This window comes from Chionomys nivalis, chromosome 2 (assembly GCF_950005125.1).
Source record: "Chionomys nivalis chromosome 2, mChiNiv1.1, whole genome shotgun sequence".
In the NCBI taxonomy this organism is placed as follows: Eukaryota; Metazoa; Chordata; class Mammalia; order Rodentia; family Cricetidae; genus Chionomys; species Chionomys nivalis.
In genome coordinates this window covers 98,717,470-98,737,158 of record NC_080087.1, presented here as the reverse complement: position 1 = coordinate 98,737,158, position 19,689 = coordinate 98,717,470, and the positions used below count along the sequence as shown (strand labels likewise).

Below are 19,689 nucleotides of genomic sequence, written 5' to 3'. Positions count from 1 at the left end.
TGACCTATCATTAGGCTTGTCTCTGAAGAGTATTGATTTTTCCCTCTCTCAGCATCCATTGATTACCTGTAATTTTTCATCTAGGAGTAGAGGCCATATGGAATTTTCCCCATTCATGTTGGCATGTTAATCACTGTTGTCTTAGCTAGGATTTCTATTGATGAAATACCATGACCAAAAAGGAAATTGGAAGGATAGAGTTTATTTAGCTTACACAACCACATTGCTGTTCACCAATGAAGGAAGTCAGGACAGGAACTCAAACAGGGCAGGAACCTGGAGACAGGAGCTGATACAGAGGCCATGGAGGGTTGCTGCTTACTGGTTTGCTTCTCATGGTTTGCTCAGGCTGCTTTTTTTATAGAACCCAGGACCATCAACCCAGAGACGGCACCACCCACAATGGGTTGGGCCCTCCCCTATTGATAACTAATTGAGAAAATGACTTAGAGCTGACTATCAACGAGGCTTTTGCTCAAGTGAGGCTCCTTCCTCTCAGATACTCTAGCTTGTGTCAAGTTGACACACAAAACCAGCCAGTACAATTGAGTCTTCCATCTTAGTTAGGATTTCTATTGCCATGAAGAGATACCATAACCAGGGCAAAACTTATAAAAGAAAACATTTAATTGAGATGGTGGCTTACAATTTCAGAAGTTCAGTCCGTTATTATCATGGTGGGACATGGTGGGATGCAGACAGACATGGTGCTGGAGAGGTAGCTGAGTTCTACAGCTTGCAAACAACGGGAAGTGGTCTGAGACACTGAGTGTCACTTGAGCATATATGAGACCCCAAAGCCTGCCTCTGCAGTAACACAGTTACCCAGTAAAGCCACACACACTCCAACAAAGCCACAACTCTTAGTAGTACCGCTTTCTTTGGGAGACATTTTCTTTTAAACCACCACACCTGATAACATATTTTTTCAAGAATAGCTTTTAAAATAGTTTTTATTTAATAATTTCAGATTTTTAAACTCATGTCAACCTCCCATATTCTTCAGTACTCAGTGGCTATCAGTTTTCTAAGTCATATGCATCTTGCTGTAATTCGAGAGTCCTTACCAGCTACTGGTCTTGGCTTTTTACTAAGACACCTGGGGCTGTCTTCAGGGTTCCCATCATCACCCCGGAAAACCCATGCTGTTGAATGAAAATTCTCTGTGTAGAATCCTTTCTCTTCGATATCAACTCGAAAGCCAAAATCCACAGAATGAGCATCATCTGAAGTAACTGAGGAACAGAAAAGTTGAGAAATCAAGTTATAGCTTGGCAAGAAAGAAGATCCAGTGCTCTCGTGGCCAAGGTAAAAAAGCTTGCAGATATGCAGAGGCAAGGTCCCTTTAAATAAAGAATAGCATCCTTAGATATAAACAGCTAACTTTGCTTCACATTTCTCTTGGGAATAATTTACATATTCTTAAAATATCATAAGCAAAATAAATATTCCTATGGCTGTAGAGAGGGCTAGCAATCAGGAGTGCTTACTGCTCATTCAGAGCATACAAGTTCAGTTCCCAGTACCTACATCTAGTGGCTCAAATCTGATTGTAACTTTAGCTCCTGGAATCTTTTACCCTCTGCTGGCCTTCACATGCATTGCACCAACATGCACACACCCATACACACACACCCATACACACATACACACACACACACACACACACAAAATAAAAATAAAATGACTCTTAAAAATACAAATATTGCTTCAGAGTCTGTGTTGTGGGAGTCTGGGCAGTGGATAAAGTATGGAAATACTTTTATCAAAGAAAAATGCTTGCCTTGAAAAACAATATATTACTATTTAGAGGTCAGGTTGAAACCAGGTAAGAATAGGAAATTAACTTTAAGGATCCATTTCAAAATACCATGTACAAGGAAAAAGATTGTCAAGTACAAAAATCATGTCCCTCTCTTTGTGCTAGAAGAGACACTAGTAAGTGTATTTCTAGAAATCTCACCATGGGTTTACACGAATAGTTTCATCTACTAGATCTATAGATGCTTAGTGCTTTCTCTCTGTGTAGGCATATCTTGGATCCTGTGGAAAGTTGTGTCCATAAAAGAAATGAGCTTGTCTTTCCACATTACCTTCCTTGTTTCTTTGTGCCCTGGTTAGAAGGTTCAAACCTGAGGAAAACCCTCCTCCAAGCCTTTTAGTTTTTCCATACAGACAGGGTTGAAAAATCACACTTCAACATCAAATGTTAATTTCAAGAAAACTACAGTATTTATTTGCATTCTTAAATAGCATTAGGAGTCAGAGGATATAAAGAACACAACAACTCTCTCTGTTTTGTAAAACAGAAAAGCACAGGTTGACCTCCCAATGTCCTGTTCCACCTGACTCATCTCCCCAAATCCTGGGACCGAGTCCTGGGATTATAGGTAAATGCTGCAGCAATCCTCCTTAAAGCACAATAGAACATCTTACTTCCTTCTCTGGTTCTACTCATACACAGTAGTTGTTTCCACACCTCTCTCAGAAAGTCTCTGTGTGAAATCTCTTATTCCCATCTTCACTCAACCTAGACTTCTGCTATAGATTAGGTAGATAAGTTAGTCTCTTTCCCACCTCCCTAGACAAGTATCTGTCTTCTGATCTTTTTGTTTTCCCTATGGAGATCATTCTTAATGGTTCTTGTTCATCTCCACTTTTGCTTTCTTAGTAATAGACTGAAAAGAATAATTAGTCATTGTCTTGACATAGAGGCAGATAAACAATAGATTTCCAACTTCTCCATTTGCTCCTTATGTGAGACTGCACTAGATATTTGACGGTTTGGGTGGTTTCAGGCACATTTGCTCAGTCACTGAATTGATTTCATATAAATGCTCCCCTCTTTTGAACCAGGAGCAATTTTGTGTACATTGGGGATAGAATGATGAATGAGACAGGGGTTGTGGTGCGGTGCGAGGGTTCAGAGAAAGCCAGAGCAGCTAGCTATAAACAGAGGCATAGCCAGGAAGTATATTACTACAATCCATTCAGAGAATCAGGTGAGGAAGAGGAGGTGGACACACAGGGGGAAGAAAACACTTTTATCATAATAACAATTTAAGTCTAAATGACAAATTTGACACATTTTGAGTATTAATATAACACCCAAAGTATAAAAATACTACACCTGCTCCACTAGGGAGGTCCCAGTTAGAATGTAGGTGCACTACAAACAGTGTATAGAATCATATAGAATTAAAATAGGTTAAATCGATATCCATCCTAACAGGATTTTGCTTTTACATTTGGACCCTATCTCGAGATACCTTATAATATTTTTACAAATACTCTAAAGTCCCCTAAAGTAGGAAATCTTAAATAAATGTATTCAGAATATGATACTTTCTTCCAAATAGCATGCTTTAAAACCCTTTAAATTGTTTTAAATAAATCTAAGTGTAACATTTGATTGGGACAGGAAAAGTAAACCAAAAGTTTTACAATAATGACTTTCTGAGCTCTAAGGCTAAATTAAAGCTTTGTTTTCAGCTATAATAGGACATTCTAAAGTTTTCAGTACATTTTCTATATTCTGTACCTCAAAAATTCAATTCCTAAATGTTCATTGACGTAGCTCACACAGATTTCCTGGACAACTGGTTTATCGACACTATTTTTCCCTTCAGCAGTAAATGCCTGTATTGGATGTGCAGTCCTTCCTTGGCATGTGAGGGTCTGAGGGCAGGGCTTTACGTGGATCTTTGCTTTTATCAATATGTATGAGGATGATCAAACAGCTCACTTACTTACCAACAGATGTGATTCTGTGGATGAGTAGCTCTGTAGTCACTCAGTAAGCAAGACAGAGCTAATGAACAATCCCTTACATAAGCGGAGACATAAAATTGGTGTTAAACGCCAATGAAGCAGCAAGCCACACACCTGCTGAAAATTTATAGCTGCTCAAGGGCTCAGCATCTGCTCCACGTTGAATCATGGTCTAAGCAGGCTAGTCCAAATAACTCTTTGTCAGAAAAAGGTTGCTACCAAATTAGGTTTGCTAGATTAAACACTTAATAAATGAGCATTTCAAACATGAATTATGAAATGTTTTGATATTAATGAAACTGCGTCTTATCTCTTAACTCTTTATCAGAAAAATATAGGTATGTTCTTTTCCTTTCATTTGTAGTTTTGTTCTCATAATAATAATAATAGTGATAAATAATAATAATTATTAATACTTTTTTTATAAAAGGACCAGAACATGCACAAGTTAGCTCTGAGCACCTTAGTTACCCACACACTTTTTTTTTTCCATTATAGCATATCATTTGAAGAAAACGAGGAGGTGGTATGGGAAGATGCAAGGCCCTGTTTGATTGTCCCAAAGAGCCAAGGATTTTTTTTTTTTTTTTTGAGTTTCAAACAGATCCAGTAATCTGCTGTTTTTCATAAGAGCATGTGTTCTGGTAAGACTATCTGTAGTTGAAACTCAGTTCTAAGGCTAATTATGTGTAGCTGAATGACTATGGACCCATCACTTATCCTTTGCATGAGGTTCTGATTAGCAAAATGAAGTTTAAATACAGTAACACAACTCATAATTTTACTGGGAATGTCAATGAGAAAGTACGTGCTAAGTGGTTTAGCATAGAACCTGGCATCAAGTAGGCACATCACCATCCTTAGGGCTTACTATTAAAAGTTTTTAGATAGATATTATCTTATTTTATGTTAGATAGATTTTTATTTTACTTTATGTGTATGAGCTTTATATGCATGCATGTGCGTGCAACGTGTATATGCCTGATGCCCACAGAAGCTGGAAGAGGGCAGGGGAGCTTGGGGAATTCCATATAGTTTTGAAACATCTAATGGGTGATTGGAATAAACATGGGTCCCTTGCAATAGCTCTTAACCTCTCAAATACTCTCCAGTTCTCTCAGCTTTTATTATTAGAAATTAGAATTAATTCCCTTGCTTCCTCTCTTTTATCTCCCTCCCTTCCTCCTTTCATTCCATCCCTCTTCCCCTTCTTTCCTTCTTTCCTTCTTTCCTTCTTTCCTTCTTTCCTTCCTTCCTTCCTTCCTTCCTCCCTTCCTTCCTTCCTTCCTCCCCTTCCTCCACCATCTCTCTCTCTTATTTCTTCTTAATTTCTTTCTCAATGGCAACTATCATTTTAAAAGTACCATAATAATTTTATTAACTGAGTGAAGTATGAGAAATGCTATGAAGTATTCTAACATGATTAAATCCAAATTTCTGCCACATCTGATTGTGATAGAGGCCATTAAAGATTATAAAATACCAGAGCTGGGGCTGGAGAGATGGTTCAGTGGTTAAGAGCATTGCCTGTTCTTCCAAAGGTACTGAGTTCAATTCCCAGCAACCACATGGTGGCCCACAACCATCTGTAAAGAGGTCTGGCGCCCTCTTCTGGCCTTCAGGCATACACACAGACAGAATATTGTATACATAATAAATAAATATTTAAAAAAAAAATAAAATAAAATACCAGAGCCCCATTTCCCAGTCCCTTACCACTTCCATTACTAACCTTCAAGTTATTTACCTCGTACACCTTAGTCAGCATGGCCCACAGTCAGGTGGATTGATCAATTGTGTCAACACACATAAACATGTCATTCTTAATGTCTTTTCCAGTTATCACATAGGAAGTCAGAGATGAGCGAGCTTAACAGAGTGAAAATGCCAGCTGTAATGATGCTCAATAAAGCTGTCAGGTTTTACATCATATATTAGTAGCATGAGCTGAGTCTACACATGAGAAAAGAATTCAAACCGCACATTAAACAATACTAGCCCAAGCTGCGCTGACTGAATTGCAGGCTGTACTGAAGAATTTCTCAATAACTATAGCATGCTTTCAATATGTCTGTGGCTTAGATCAGCTGAAAGAGAAGCTGCAGACTCTTGTTCTCATGCTACCATGAACAAAATTGTTAGGGTAAGTTTTCATTCAAAACAAAGCTTACCCCAAAGAGAGGACAATCATTGTTTAATTAAAATTATTATTTGGGAATTAAATTTGAATTTACATTAGCATTACAGGTGATCTTGTATTATTTCAAGTGGAGTATTGGTAAATGTTTTAAATAGCTTTCCAAATTTGGGGGAAAAACATTTTCTGATTTGCTGGGCTTTCCAGTTTTCATTGTATAAATATTCCCACCATGGCGAGTATCACTGAGCTGTGGTGTAGAAACCATTCACAGCTGGTTTTGTGAACTACCACGAGATGACTCCAACACATGTGATGTTTTTTCTTATTTCATGAAGTGCAAAGCAGACATGACTGTCTATGAGCTGTAGAATAAACGAATTTGCCACTAAAATGAAAGAAGAACCTTGCTATTACATCAAGTCACAGAAGGACACAATGTCCTAGAAAGAACCAGACCCAATCTGAGATCCCAAACAACCTAAGCAAAACCCTAACACCAAAAATGTGAAAGCACTCCTTTGAATTGTTGGTTAAGTTTGCCCAAGAGATCCCCCAAATATTATAGACTATGGCTATTACCCTTTGCTGCTTCCCAGGGTTGACAGGTTAAATTCTAGTGTTTCAGATGCCATGCTTCAGACACAGATCCCAGAACTGGAACTGACCTGAATGGTTACAGAAAGGTCCATGAATGCTTCCCAAGGAGGAAAGCAAGCAATAGTCTTTCACAGATGTGAGACTACTGAATGCTTATGAATCACAATCATGACCTGGATGGTATGATAATGTAAGGTGCAGTAGTGACATATATGACTGGGTGGTAACCAACAGGTCTCTAATCACACCCATCTGACAGGAAGGAAACTATGCCCGGGACGGAATATCTATCCTGCTACTCAGACATGGATCTTAGAGGAGAACCTACAACCACCACTTTACTAAACCAATATAATCCCAACTACATTCTGAATATTTGCCCTTATATTTATTGATAAGTATAGTCCTTTTAACATTAAGAAACATCTCCATCTACAGAAGGAAGTAAACAACAGGAAGCAGCAATGACACTTGAGATACTTCTGTCATGTTATGAGAGTGAATGACGTCAGATACCAGAAGATAGCATTGCTTGGAGGAGTGCACAGGAAAAGACAAAAAGCATATGGTCTCCAAAATGCTGGATAGAGAGCAGAAAGGAAGACCGTAGAATTTTGGGTATGACAATAACACAAGTATCTATGACTGCCCAGGATAGGAACAGCTGGAGAACCACCATAAATGGGCTGCCCACACATGTTTAAGCATTCCTGGGGCATAAATGATGATGATCATGATGATGATGATGATGATGGTAATCCTTACCCTTCAACAAGGAAACTTCTCTTTGTTAAAAATAGAGACCATCACAGAAGACCATGATCATTCAAATGTAGAGCTATTCAGCCCAATCCCATCTATAAAACACTCCTGCTCCTAAAAGTGCTCAAGGAACTTTGCAGAAATGGGGTGAGGATATTGTAAAAGTTTGAACAATCAAGAAGCTGTCTGTGAGATTGTGTTTTCTAGGAATGTCAGAAGCTACACTCAAAGTCTCATCAGCATGACTGCCTACACGTGAGCTGAACAAGGACAACAATAGACATGCTATAGAGATGGAGGAACACCCAGGAGGACTCAGCCCTTCACAAAGAACTACAGAGATCTAAGGAATGCTGATTGGGGAAAAGTACACCAATTGCTTATTTCATTACTAACAGGTAGCCCTGAAAGCACATGCAACATCACGCTGAGCAAGTTGTGTAGGAAGAATATCCATGTGTAGAAATATACACATGGCCATGTGAAAACAGACAATTGAAAAAGAGGCCATAAATTTGAAAGAGAGCAAGGAGTAGTATACATCAACAAGAAAAAAGGAGCAGGGAGAATATCTATCAGCAAGGAATATATCAGTGATCAGGAGGGTGGAAAAGTAAAGAGGAAAATGATGTAATTATCTTTTAATCTCAAAGAATAAGTGAAGTTATTACAAAAGAAAAACATCAAACCAATGAAACCAAATAAACCAAAACAGCCTAACAAATCTTTAAGAGAAACCAACAGCAGACAATATATTCCTTTGGACTTTTTTTACTTTTAAAATTCCTTATACTGGTATTTATGTTTCTTCTAAACCGCTAATTTATAACTCTTACCTATTATAACCAATATCTCACATTGAAAAATCTTAAAAATTTTCAAATTCCAATAAATTTCAACTTTGTCCCTCTACTTCTGAGTAACTCTAAAGGCTATGTTGGGGGGGGGTCACTTATCCTTATAGGCATAATAACCCAGAACTGGCTTATTCACAGGTGGTTTACAACAGCATCAGAATGTGAAGTGCTGGTTCACTATAAGATTATGGCAGAAAAAGATGGTGCCCTCTAATGGGTAACTTAAAGATAATTAATAAGAACATTCACCAAATTTGGACAGGCTTTAAGGAAACCAAGTATGCTAAATTAGAATTGATAATAGCTTACCTAAGGACAAAAAGAAGTGGGTACCATCAGTTCCAAGAACTTAACATCACAGAATGCAGTATGATGTGGGTTACTGTATAGGAACATTATATATATATATTAGAGAGAGAGAGAGAGAGAGAGAGAGAGAGAGAGAGAGAGAGAGAGAGAGAGAGCACCCATGCCCTCCCACACAGAAAGACCAGGAGCAATATTGTTTGGACCTTATTCACATCAGTAGTCTCTTGATATTACTACCAACAAAACCTAATAAAAGCCAGAGAGCCCCTTGACATAGGTCAAAGAGGAGAGACTCTTGTGCTAGACAAAAAGCATTAGAAGTGTAGAAAAGGATCCCATAGGGGCAAATGAAAGGTATTTTCTGAGATGAATTCAAGAGAGTGGGAGTAGGCACAGACTATAGCCTCTCATTTTGATAGAAACATTATAAAACATGAGTGCAATTATCTCCTAATTTCTGCAGGGTTTAGATTAGAAACACTGGATGTTCAGTTTCACATATTTAGAAGCAGAATTTATATCTGAACTCTGTGCACAATAAAAGAATGAGGGGTTTAAGAGTCCAGATAAGTGTTAGAGAAAGGATAATCTGTCCCCCACCCTCTCTCTGTGTAGTGTGTTGTGAGATGTATAAATGAGTTTATAAACAGGAGAAGAATTCACACTATGCCATGAGCTATGTAACACCTGAAACTCATGATGTGAAATCTCAGCATTGACTATATTTGAGTGTTTTGGTACAGGATTATATGAATATCACCAAGAATGTCGAAATTGTGAAAAGTCAAGAACTAGAGAGACCCAAGGTAAAACAAGACAGTGATAATTTGGGGTGCCATCAGAAACTACAAGGTAATTTCATGAATACAGTACCCCCATTTTGAGGTCCACCATGATACAAGCAGCAGCAGTATCTATGCCTAATCTGGAAATGCAAAATGTTTGCTATTAAGGACAGGAGACACAGTGGGAAATGGAATCTCCTGGGCCAGAGCTAAACCAGTCACTGCAATGGGAGAATCATTGTAGTGGATGAAGCAGAATCAGTACACGATGTTTCATTGCCCACATAGTTTGCCCAGTTGGAGGTAATGTGCCAAATAATTAATATCCAACTGAAACCCAAAGAGAGACAACAAATTCAGCCAACGTGAAATGTGTATTAGCAGAAGTAGTTAGTAGCTTATCAATAAGAAGTTTAAAATTTCATACAAAAAGTTAATATTCTCAAAGGCATAAAAATGAGAGTCATCCAAAAAGTAAAGTTAGTTTATAAAAAAATTAAAATAGAGCTGCCAGACTCGGTGGTGCACACCTTCAATCCCAACACTGCCAAGGCAGGGGCAAGAAGATCTCTGTGAGTTTTCGGCCAGCCAGATCTACACAGGAAGTATAGGACAGTCAGGGCTATAGAGAGAGACCCTGCTTTATATTTTTTAATTGTTTTTATTGAGCTATATATTTTTATCCACTTCCCTGCTTTTCTCTCCCCCTTTTCTACCCTCTCCCGTGGTCCTCATGAGAGAGACACTTCTTCAAAAGACCAAGCTTCCCACCAAATAATCCCCAAAGAATTAGAGTTGCAAAAAAAAAAAAAAAAAGGAGATTAAATTTTTAAAACAATAGGCAAAAACCCAAGAAGGACATATATGTGGGCTGAATTACTAAGAAAACAGAGCATTAGATTGTCATAGACTGTGGCAAGGACAGATGAGGGGAAACATTGTAGGAAGAAGCTGTTAATGTGTGCAGGCAATGGATCCGAAAGTTAAATGTCCATTAGAAATAATGCCAGTAAGACATAGACCAAAAGAGAAAGTAATGAGAACAGACGAACAGCTGAGAATCTATGAGCTGAAAACAGTTATGAGTGAGCAAACCCGAGTGAGCTCCTGGGGCCAAGCATGACGATATATTTAAAAAGCACATTCTGATATTCATACGAGAAGTCAAAAAGAATAATAAGGATGATGAGAAAAATCCTTAATGTACATGAAACAAAACGGGATTAATGACAGAAGTCATGAAAATCATATTGAAAGGAAATTCGTCACTGGTACTGCTGTTAGTAGGGCAATGACCCAGTTTCTTACATGCTTTGAGTCTAGAATTCAACACCCAATTGTCACTAAAAGTTAAGAGGGCAAAAATACTTTAAGATACGTAATAAATCAGTTTTTCTTTCTACATGACTTTTCTTATTAAAGAAAGAAAACTAATAAATCTTGTTAAAATGGTGAGGAAAATCAATGAAACGTATTAACAATATATTTAAAAACATGTACAAGATCTCATAATATATATAAAAGTGGAGCATAAGGTGGAAGAAAATGAACATTAGAACAAATTAGTGATGTGGTAGGAGCAGAGCCTTGGGAGTCTAATAAAAGCTGTGAGTTCTCGGGTAGGTATTTCAAGTGTATATGAACAACAGGGAAGATTGGAAGTGTCAAAGACAGCAGTATATACAGCGTATAAATGACCCTGTTCCAGTTGTAGCTCCTTGCCACCCAACTAAAGAAAGACCTGAGGAGTTAGGTACAGCTCAAAGGACAAGAATAAAAACTCTCACAACAAAATAAAGCATTTAAATTTTGTTCTTTGTGATCACATGAATATAAAGTTTTGTGCTGGGAATAACATAGCGTTTGCTTTTTCACATTACTTATAATCTTTACCCACATATATATGACTTCTTCCAAACCTTAGTCTTTGTCAGGCTCCTGTTTCATTCTGGGAAATGAACGGCACCCTTGCCTGTGATGACACTTGTGTCCTTCTGTCAGCTTGTGCCTCACTGTTCACACCACTGTCTTTTCATAATGACGTTTTTCTTTAACACAACAATGCACCTTTCTGTTTTCTTCCTTCTAAGAAAATCACAGTGCACTGAGGTTTAGGTATGGATGTTTTCTCAAAAGCACTTTGCTTTTGTAATTTGCAAACAGCACATACCTACTAGTAAGCCAAGTCTCCTTTAATATCAACAGCTGTAATCTCACATTCAGAGTAGTTGTAGCATCTACATTTCCTGCCCCCATGTGTCGGCTCGTGTTTTGCTTTAGTGAGTTTTCATCAGTAATAGCTTTCATCTGTTCTCAACTGCCATTGTTCGTGAGGCTGAGGTAGGATGCTTGTTAAGTAACACACTATAGCCTCAAGAAGTTCTATTTCACAAAAATGCAGATCTGTTTTAAGACACTTCATTTAAGAAATATTAAAATGAGGAGACATTTTTCACTTATAATCAACGATATTGATTTTACTCTTTTATTTTATGCATATTTTAAAATACAAATGTAGTTTTTTAAAAAGAGTAGAACACCAATTTAACTCAATAAACAATCCCATAGCTAGCTGCTTTAGTAAAGAGAAAGGAAGCCTTAGCAGGTTGAGGCAGTTGTATTCTGAAGGTCGTTTACTAGAAATTCCTTAATGTGTAACAAAGTGTTGATTATTTTAAGAGGTATCATTCATTTAAAAAACTTATAATCATCACATCATCATGTTCAAAAACCAGAATCTATATCTTAGAGATGAAGGGAAAGGAATTTAATTAAGATAGTGAGTGGCCTTTGTTGTTGCTTAGGAACGCAGGTTGCTACTCACTGGAGCCTTCTGTGAAGTTGCTGACCACAGAACTACCCCCAACCGAGCTGCATCTCTTGCCATCCTTGAACCGCTGCCTCCTCCTGGCCCACTGGTCTATTGTTTCTTCCTGGGAACCATCACTGGCTCTTTCACCTCTTAGAGCCAATTCTTGCGATAGCTTTCGGGGGTTATTGTTTTCCAAATTCTGGTCTAGATTAAAACATATTGAATATCAAAGTGAGACATACCTTCAAGATAGGACATGAAATAGTCTTTGAAACACAGACCAAAATATCATTCAGATCCTTCATGTTCCACTTGCTAAGTTGGAGAGAGAAACAAAGATATGTAGTTGGAGCTGCGGGCCTGCTTTTCGTTCTGCCCAGCTCCCGCATGGCTATCTTAACCCTCGAAATAACAACACACAAATTGTATTCTTTTAAACACTGCCTGGCCTATTAGCTCTAGCCTCTTACTGGCTAACTCTCACATCTTGACTAACCCATTTCTAATAATCTGTGTGGCTTACCTGGAAGGATTCTAGCCTACTTCCATCTTGGGCCGGAGCTTCATTGCGTCTGACCTCACTTCCTTCTACCCAGCATCCTGTTTTGTTTACTCTGCCTACCTAATTTTCTGTCCTATCAAAGGCCAAGGCAGTTTCTTTATTAACCAATGAAATCAACACAAAACAGACCCACCTACATCAAAGATACAAATTAAGATTTATTTAGTCCCAAAGTATTGCTTTCTTTGATTACAGGCAAAGAAATGAAATTATTAGGTAAACAATATTACCAATAAAATATCACAATGCGTTTAAGCTGAAAAGGATTAAAAAGAAAACCTGAAGTACATCAACATAAAATCTATAAAGTAAAATCATTGCTTAAAATTTTACTTTTTGATACTATACAAAAGGCAAGCAACACAGATTTGAAAACTTGACTTTTTATTTATTCTGCTCCTAGAAAAAGATGAGATTTTATAATTTTGTGTTTGTTTACTTTTAGAATCTTCTCTCATAATCAAACTGGTAGAAAAATGCATGACCTGCCCTACATATGTGTGTGTCTGTCTGTAATACACATACACACACACAAACATACACATATGTATATTTTGTTTCTGAGTTCTTACTGTGATTACTATGTGAGAAAGAAAACATAGGGATACAAGCTAAGAATGAACCTGTTGTTATATAGACAAAGACTGGTCCAAATAGTATAAGCACTCCATGTTAAGGGCCTGAAGAAACATGGTGGGTCAAGGGTTAAGAAGTTAAATAGGTCAGCTTTGCCTGAAATTGATTTATCAAGAGAAAAAGAAGTAAAAGATTGTAGGATAGACTTTGGATGAACTGTAGAAATGCAGGAAACAGTGGTTGCCATTGTTCACCAACGAGGACGATTTCAGTTTATTGAGAGTAATCTCATTTGATTGGGTTCTTATTTGAATTTTTAATTGTATGCAGTATTGGGAGAGGCAGTACAGGGACCAACACACTTCTGGGGATAGGAAAACAGCTTGTGGGGGATATTCATCCAGATGTGTATGTATCTCCTCCAGGAGGCATAAGTACTATAGGTTCCTTTGCAGTTCTAAAATAATTATGCACTGACACAAATCTTGAATTTTTTTTCTATGCTCTAAAACTAGAAGCCCAAGGGAACCTCCTTCAAGTGAACAAATCTTGGAATTTATGTGTCTGCCCTGGTATCTGGAGCTATACAGGTCATGGCAAACAGTTACTAGGATCAGCAGATTTTGCATTGGGGCTTTATAAAAAGTAGAAAATTGTACAGTTTTTATCCAGTTTTTATATTGTTTTTAGATGATTAATTTTTTATGAATCAAATTTCATATTTTATGGCAACACATGCAATAGTTAATGCTTCTTGTATTATATTTTTATGCCTAAAATTTCAAAAACTTTTGAGTAATTAATTTTGCTCCTGCTTTTAAATTATTCCATTAAAATCTTAGAGAGAATAGAGGAATAGGAAAGATGCTATCTTTCATAAGTTTCTTCATTCTCAATCTCATTTCTGAGCATGTTCGGTATGCTAGCTGCAATTTGAGAGACAGTTTTTACTTATTCAATATGCATTTTTAATTTATGCTATGGAATAATGCTAACATTAAGTATCAAATAATTTGAACTCATTGAGAAGCACAAGGACCTTTTATGAAGTGACCAAAATGATGTTTTGCTGTACCAAGATTGAAACCAGACAGACAGCATTATGTACTTAGGACAAAGCTTCCATCTTAGCCCCTTTCGAGGTCTCAGAAGTGCCTGTGTTATATCAACTGTTTGAGCAAGACCAGGTAACACAAAACGAAGGTCAAAGGCTGCTGGAGTTAAAGGTCCAATGGGTGGTTCAGTTAGGATTAGTTAAGGGTGTCTCTGGTTTTTGTCCCTTGTTTTAATGACTATTCCATATGGCCTTAGGGACATGAATGACCCTCTCCATGCAACACTATAGCAAGGTTAAAAACACATTTTATTACAAGCATATTCCTCCCATTCAAACATGCTTACCTTGCAAGGCTGGAAGAAATCATAGATTATTTATGAGAGGCACAGGCTAACATTTTAAAGAAAATTGATTTGCCAATATATTGATCTTTTAAAGAGAACACTTTTTATTTTATAATAAGCTACAGCTATAGAGACTTTTCTACATACTACTTATGGGTAGGGTTGATTTATTGTGAAGAGATAGGCTGATATATTCTTGCCTGTGTTTGTCTAAGTCAAAAATACTTAACACATCTTGCCAATAAGAAAAAGATCCCAAGCAGTAAAATGTATTTCACCCAAGACCATCCAAGGCTCACACACATAATGATCATAAAAGCTTAACATCCTATTTAACCCACTGTACCTTTTAGAGCCTTCTGTGGTAACAGCAATACATCCACAGGGAGAGAGGAAGCTTCTGTGGGGTCACGTTTGTTCTCACTTTCTTCAGGGTTTCCTCTCGATGCAGTTTTCTGGCACTCTGCTGGCTCCTGTTGGAAGTCGTTCAGTTCAAGACTTTTGTCACCTCCATTATTATTTGGAGCTGTCTCACTGCTTAGTGTCTTATCAATAAGAAACAGCTTTTCTGTAGCACGTCCTGTACCGGCAGACTCAATGGAGTCTGGTGGAAAGTCCATTTGAGAACAGATTTCATTCTGATTCTCACCAGCTAGGTCTTCAAAATCCCTGCGGCATGTACTCTTTACCACTGTTGGTGCCTGATAGTTGTCATCTTCACCATTTTCCAGATACCCTGCTCGCTTGCTAGGGTTTCTTATTGCCACAGGGCAGTTAGAATCAACTGTGCTGTCACTGCAATTTTGAGTAGTGACTTTCTGCTCTAATTCACCAGTTTTGGAGGCCATGGCTGGCACTTCTGTTCTGCTGAGGGCTGTCGTCTCTACATGATTTGTACAGCTCTCTGTTTGATCCCATTCCACAGAGCTGTGTATATTGCCATGACACGGGCTCTTCGAAATTAGGCTGCTGCAGGATGCAAGCCTGGCAATTGGATTCTGTGTGCTCTTCATTTCCAATAGCTGTGTGTTTGCAGAAGAGTCTCTAGGTAACATAGCCTCATTAATGTCTCTGAAAGTCATATCACCATGTACTTTCTCCCGCTCTGTCTCAACCCCATCATATTGGCTAAAGGAAACTGTGTTCTCAGGAGTCTCTACAAGTTCTGAATGTCTGGTGACCCAGTGAGATGAACTGAGCAAAGGAGAAGGGTTCAGAATGTGTTCACTGACAGGGAAAGATATAGAACTTGAGTTAGCACAGCCTTCTGCTGGTCGAGTTCTATCGCTTCTGCAGCTGATGCTGGTTGCTTCTTTTTCAAAGAGCTGCATGGTCAGAAAAGTCAAAGAACAAAATTCAGAGTCTGAGGCATTCTGAATAGGAATTCCAGCCTCCATAGTACTTAGGGGACCATTTGTTTCTGCTGTGCATGGCTGTATTTGGGAATCTGAGGTGATATTTTCCCTGACATCACAGCTGTTTTTCCTCTCTTTATCCACATCCCTAGAATCCCCAAAAGACCTTTCACTTAAATCCGTATTATTTAAAGTTGTGGTCCTTAAAATTTCAGATGAGGTAGGAAGACAAGAGTCAGCTGTGAAGAAATGTTGCTTTGGGGGATTGTCTAGAATAATTTGAAGGACCTTCTGCTGAGATGTGGCAGAATCTCTGTCTTCAGAATCATCTGGGAGAGAAGGCTGTGTGTTGAGTTTCTTTTTCTCTCTCCTGAGAGGTGAGCTTGGAGAAACCACAATTTTGTCTGAAGTCGCTTTCTGGGCAGTATTCACACTCCAGGGAGCATCATGCAAACCATCTGAACTCTGGTTCTGGTTTTTAAGCCTGCAGTTTTCAGGGTGATTTATGGCAGACTGTGAAAGAGACTGACAAGGTTCATTTTTAGTGCGATTCAAGGACCTTTTTCTATATTTTGCCGATTTTTCTATGCTTTTAGGATGAGATAAATTGATGAATATGGTCTTTTTTTTACTTACATATTCAACCATTATTTCTTTACCTACAATGCTTATGTTTATTGATGGGATATCACTTCTTGAAACCTCTCCTTTGCGTGCAGATGGAACCTTATATTTTAACCCTTCTGCTAATACAGTACTATATTTAGCGAAGTTGCCCCGAGATCTGGAACCTCTCTGTACTTGAACAGAATAACGCTGATGACATGTTGGGCATCGCTTTTTCATGGGAACCTGTGCTTCTGTTTTACAGAAAATGCTTTTTGTGGTTTCCACTTGTACATTGAAAGCCCCACATTTGACTGCTGTAATAAATTTGCCTTTTGTTGGCTCAAAGGCTTCTACTGTGTTTGGAATATCCTGTGTTGTAATTTTGCCTGATAATGATTTTTCACAGTCATTAAACATGGCCACTGGTAAGACTTCCTCTAGTGGATGAGAGATGGCCAGAGGAGGGTCATCATTCTCCATCCTCTTGTGTATTTTGCTGTCAGATGGAGGTTGTTTCTCATCTTTGGGGAGAAAAGAGGAATTCTGTTTCCCACTTCTAGAAGCAGATATATGCTCATCTCCATTTGCCTTCGATTTCCCCAATGCTCCAGTCTGATGAAACACAGCCTCTGAAGTGTGTCCCTTTATGTCCTTTTCAAAATCTTTTACATTTTTTTGACATGCTTGACCAGATGGCTGAGACGTACCTAAAAAGAAAGGAGAGAGGAAGGAAAAATGTTTTATGTCCACTTAAAGAGCAGATGTTTCAAATCATATGATGAATCTAGGAATATCATTTGTAAGCATTTTGGGTAACAGTTTCCATCAGTTTTCATGAAAGTCCATTCCAAGTGAATGTATTATTTTAAATTAATTATCCTGGGGTGCATAAGAACACTTGGTAGTTTAGAAAATAAACTTAATTAGGCTTTATTCAAAGACAACTTCTGAATTTGAGAGAAATGCATGCTTCAAAAGAAATGTATGTAACTAGAATTTAAAGGTAATTTCTTGATAAGAAACAAATTGACTTGTTCTGAAATTTGAATGCAGCATTAATTTAAAGACTTTGTCAAACTCCATATAACTTCATAGATTTAAAAATGCTGATAGATTAGAAGAGAATCAGTACAACCTGTAGTCTGCCTTTCAAACACATTTCATTGATTCCATTGTCTTCTAGTTTTTAAAGGGTATCTTTACAAACACAAATTCCTGTGGCATCCAGGCAATATTACAAATAAAATAGGCTTGGTGTGCATATTTAGCTCTAGCCAATAGTTGCTGTGGGAGTAACAGATCGCTTATTGCACATTCTCTCATTTTCTAAGAAAGCACTAGACTCTCTGTTCATATTCTTAATTCTCAAGGATTGACTCACATTGTTAAACATTTCTATAAATTTGAGGCCAGTGAATGCAGAGCCCACATATGACCCAGGGATTGTCAACTGGCAAGTTGTGTTCTTCTATTTCAAAATGCTATTTTACTTTTACTCTATGAAGTTTGTTAACGTGGACATGAGGCATCTATGCTTGTACAAAATATGATGGAGAAATAATATATAATATTGTGTTTCAAATAATACATGAGAGATTGCTAAAGAAAACAGAAAAGATGAATGATAATAGCTACTAGTGCCATGGCAATCAATGAAACAGATGTTCAGTATTCATAGTGATAGGTTAAATATATTTTGTCCTTATTTTGTTTGTTTGTGCATGCATACATGTGTGTGTGTATGTGTGTGAGTGTGTGTGTGACAGAGAGAGAGAAAGAGAGAGTGAGTGAGTGTGTGTGTGTGTGTGTGTGTGTGAGAGAGAGAGAGAGAGAGAGAGAGAGAGAGAGAGAGAGAGAGCCATGACATACATGTGATCAAATTGCAGTTTGCCCCAGAGATTGAACTCAGGTAACAAACTTTGGTGGCAAGGATACTGGACCATCTCACTGGTCCCTCAAAGGGAAAATTATTTAATAAGCTGATTAACTTAAAATTGGTATTAATTTTTTAAAATTAATTCATCTTAAATGTTACAAATTTAAACATAATATACATATATCTATGTGGTATATGCAATGCTTGTAACTTCATGAATCCCTCCCTACACAGAAAGGAAATATCCTTTTACAGAAAAAGGAGAAAAAGGATACTGCAGTTCTTGAAGACTCTGACCATTCCATTTGGCACCCTTCATCCTGAAGGAAGGGCGTCACTTTGACAGTTACTAGGATAATTTCAACGAGCCTGCTGACAATTTGAAAACAATAACGTGGGTACCATGGGAGGGAAGACGGAGAATAATCTCTCTAAAGTCCATTTATAATCAATCATGGACATGGTAACAGTTTATGGACTAGCAGATTTTATTTTCCAGAACTAGAGATTAGGATTGATTCTTAAAATAATGTATTATATAATAAGGGCAATTAAGTATATAGCTTTTAGCATTTGATAATTTTGCACTTAGAGTGGTTTTTGATTGACCTCATTCCTAATGTGGGATCTCCCTCTGTATGCTATGAGTATGTTTTATTATCATTGGTTATTAAAGAAGCTGTTTTGGTCAATGGCTTAGTAGAGTAAAGTCAGGCCAGAAATCTGAACAGAGATATAGAGAGAAAGGAGGCAGAGTCAAAGAGATGCCATGTAGCTGCCAAAGGAGAAAGACACCAGTCACAAGCCATAACCTTACTGATGGGCTGCAGCCTAGTGGTGATACACAGATTAGTAGAAATGGGTTTGTTTAAAATGTAAAAGTTATCTAGAAGTATGCCTAAGTCATTGGCCAAACAAAGTTGCAATTAATAGAGTTTCTGTGTCACTATTCGCGTCTCAGGCAGTCTGGAATGAACAAGCAGTCTCCGTTTACAAAATGGCACACCAATAGGGGCCGACTACATGGCATACCAAAATGGGTGGACTACATCCACATAAAACCTGAGAGAACTTGGGAAGGAATTCTAAACGTAAAAAACAGAGTTAAGCATGGCTTCATGGTAGTTGTATTTTCTCAGGTGGGCTCTTTTTTCTAGAAGCAAGCAGAGGCATGATTCCTTTAAGAGAAGGTTTGCTGACTCACTGGTAGTGGCAGAAACTGTGTGGCTCCTTTAAGAAGGATTCCTGGTTCATGCAAGTTGCACAAACAGCTCCGG

The 19,689-nt window shown here is 37.9% G+C and overlaps 1 protein-coding gene across 1 annotated transcript in view; it reads right to left on the bottom strand.

Annotated features, from left to right (window-relative positions):
- LOC130869260 (uncharacterized) overlaps positions 1-19,689 on the bottom strand; it is a 134,115-nt gene that overhangs the window by 87,612 nt on the left and 26,814 nt on the right. The window contains exons 2-4 of the mRNA XM_057761265.1: positions 14,919-17,243; positions 12,046-12,237; positions 1,068-1,235 (exon numbers count right to left, since the gene is read on the bottom strand). Coding sequence (XP_057617248.1) covers positions 1,068-1,235; positions 12,046-12,237; positions 14,919-17,243 — 2,685 coding nt within the window. The remainder of the gene's footprint in view (positions 1-1,067; positions 1,236-12,045; positions 12,238-14,918; positions 17,244-19,689) is intronic.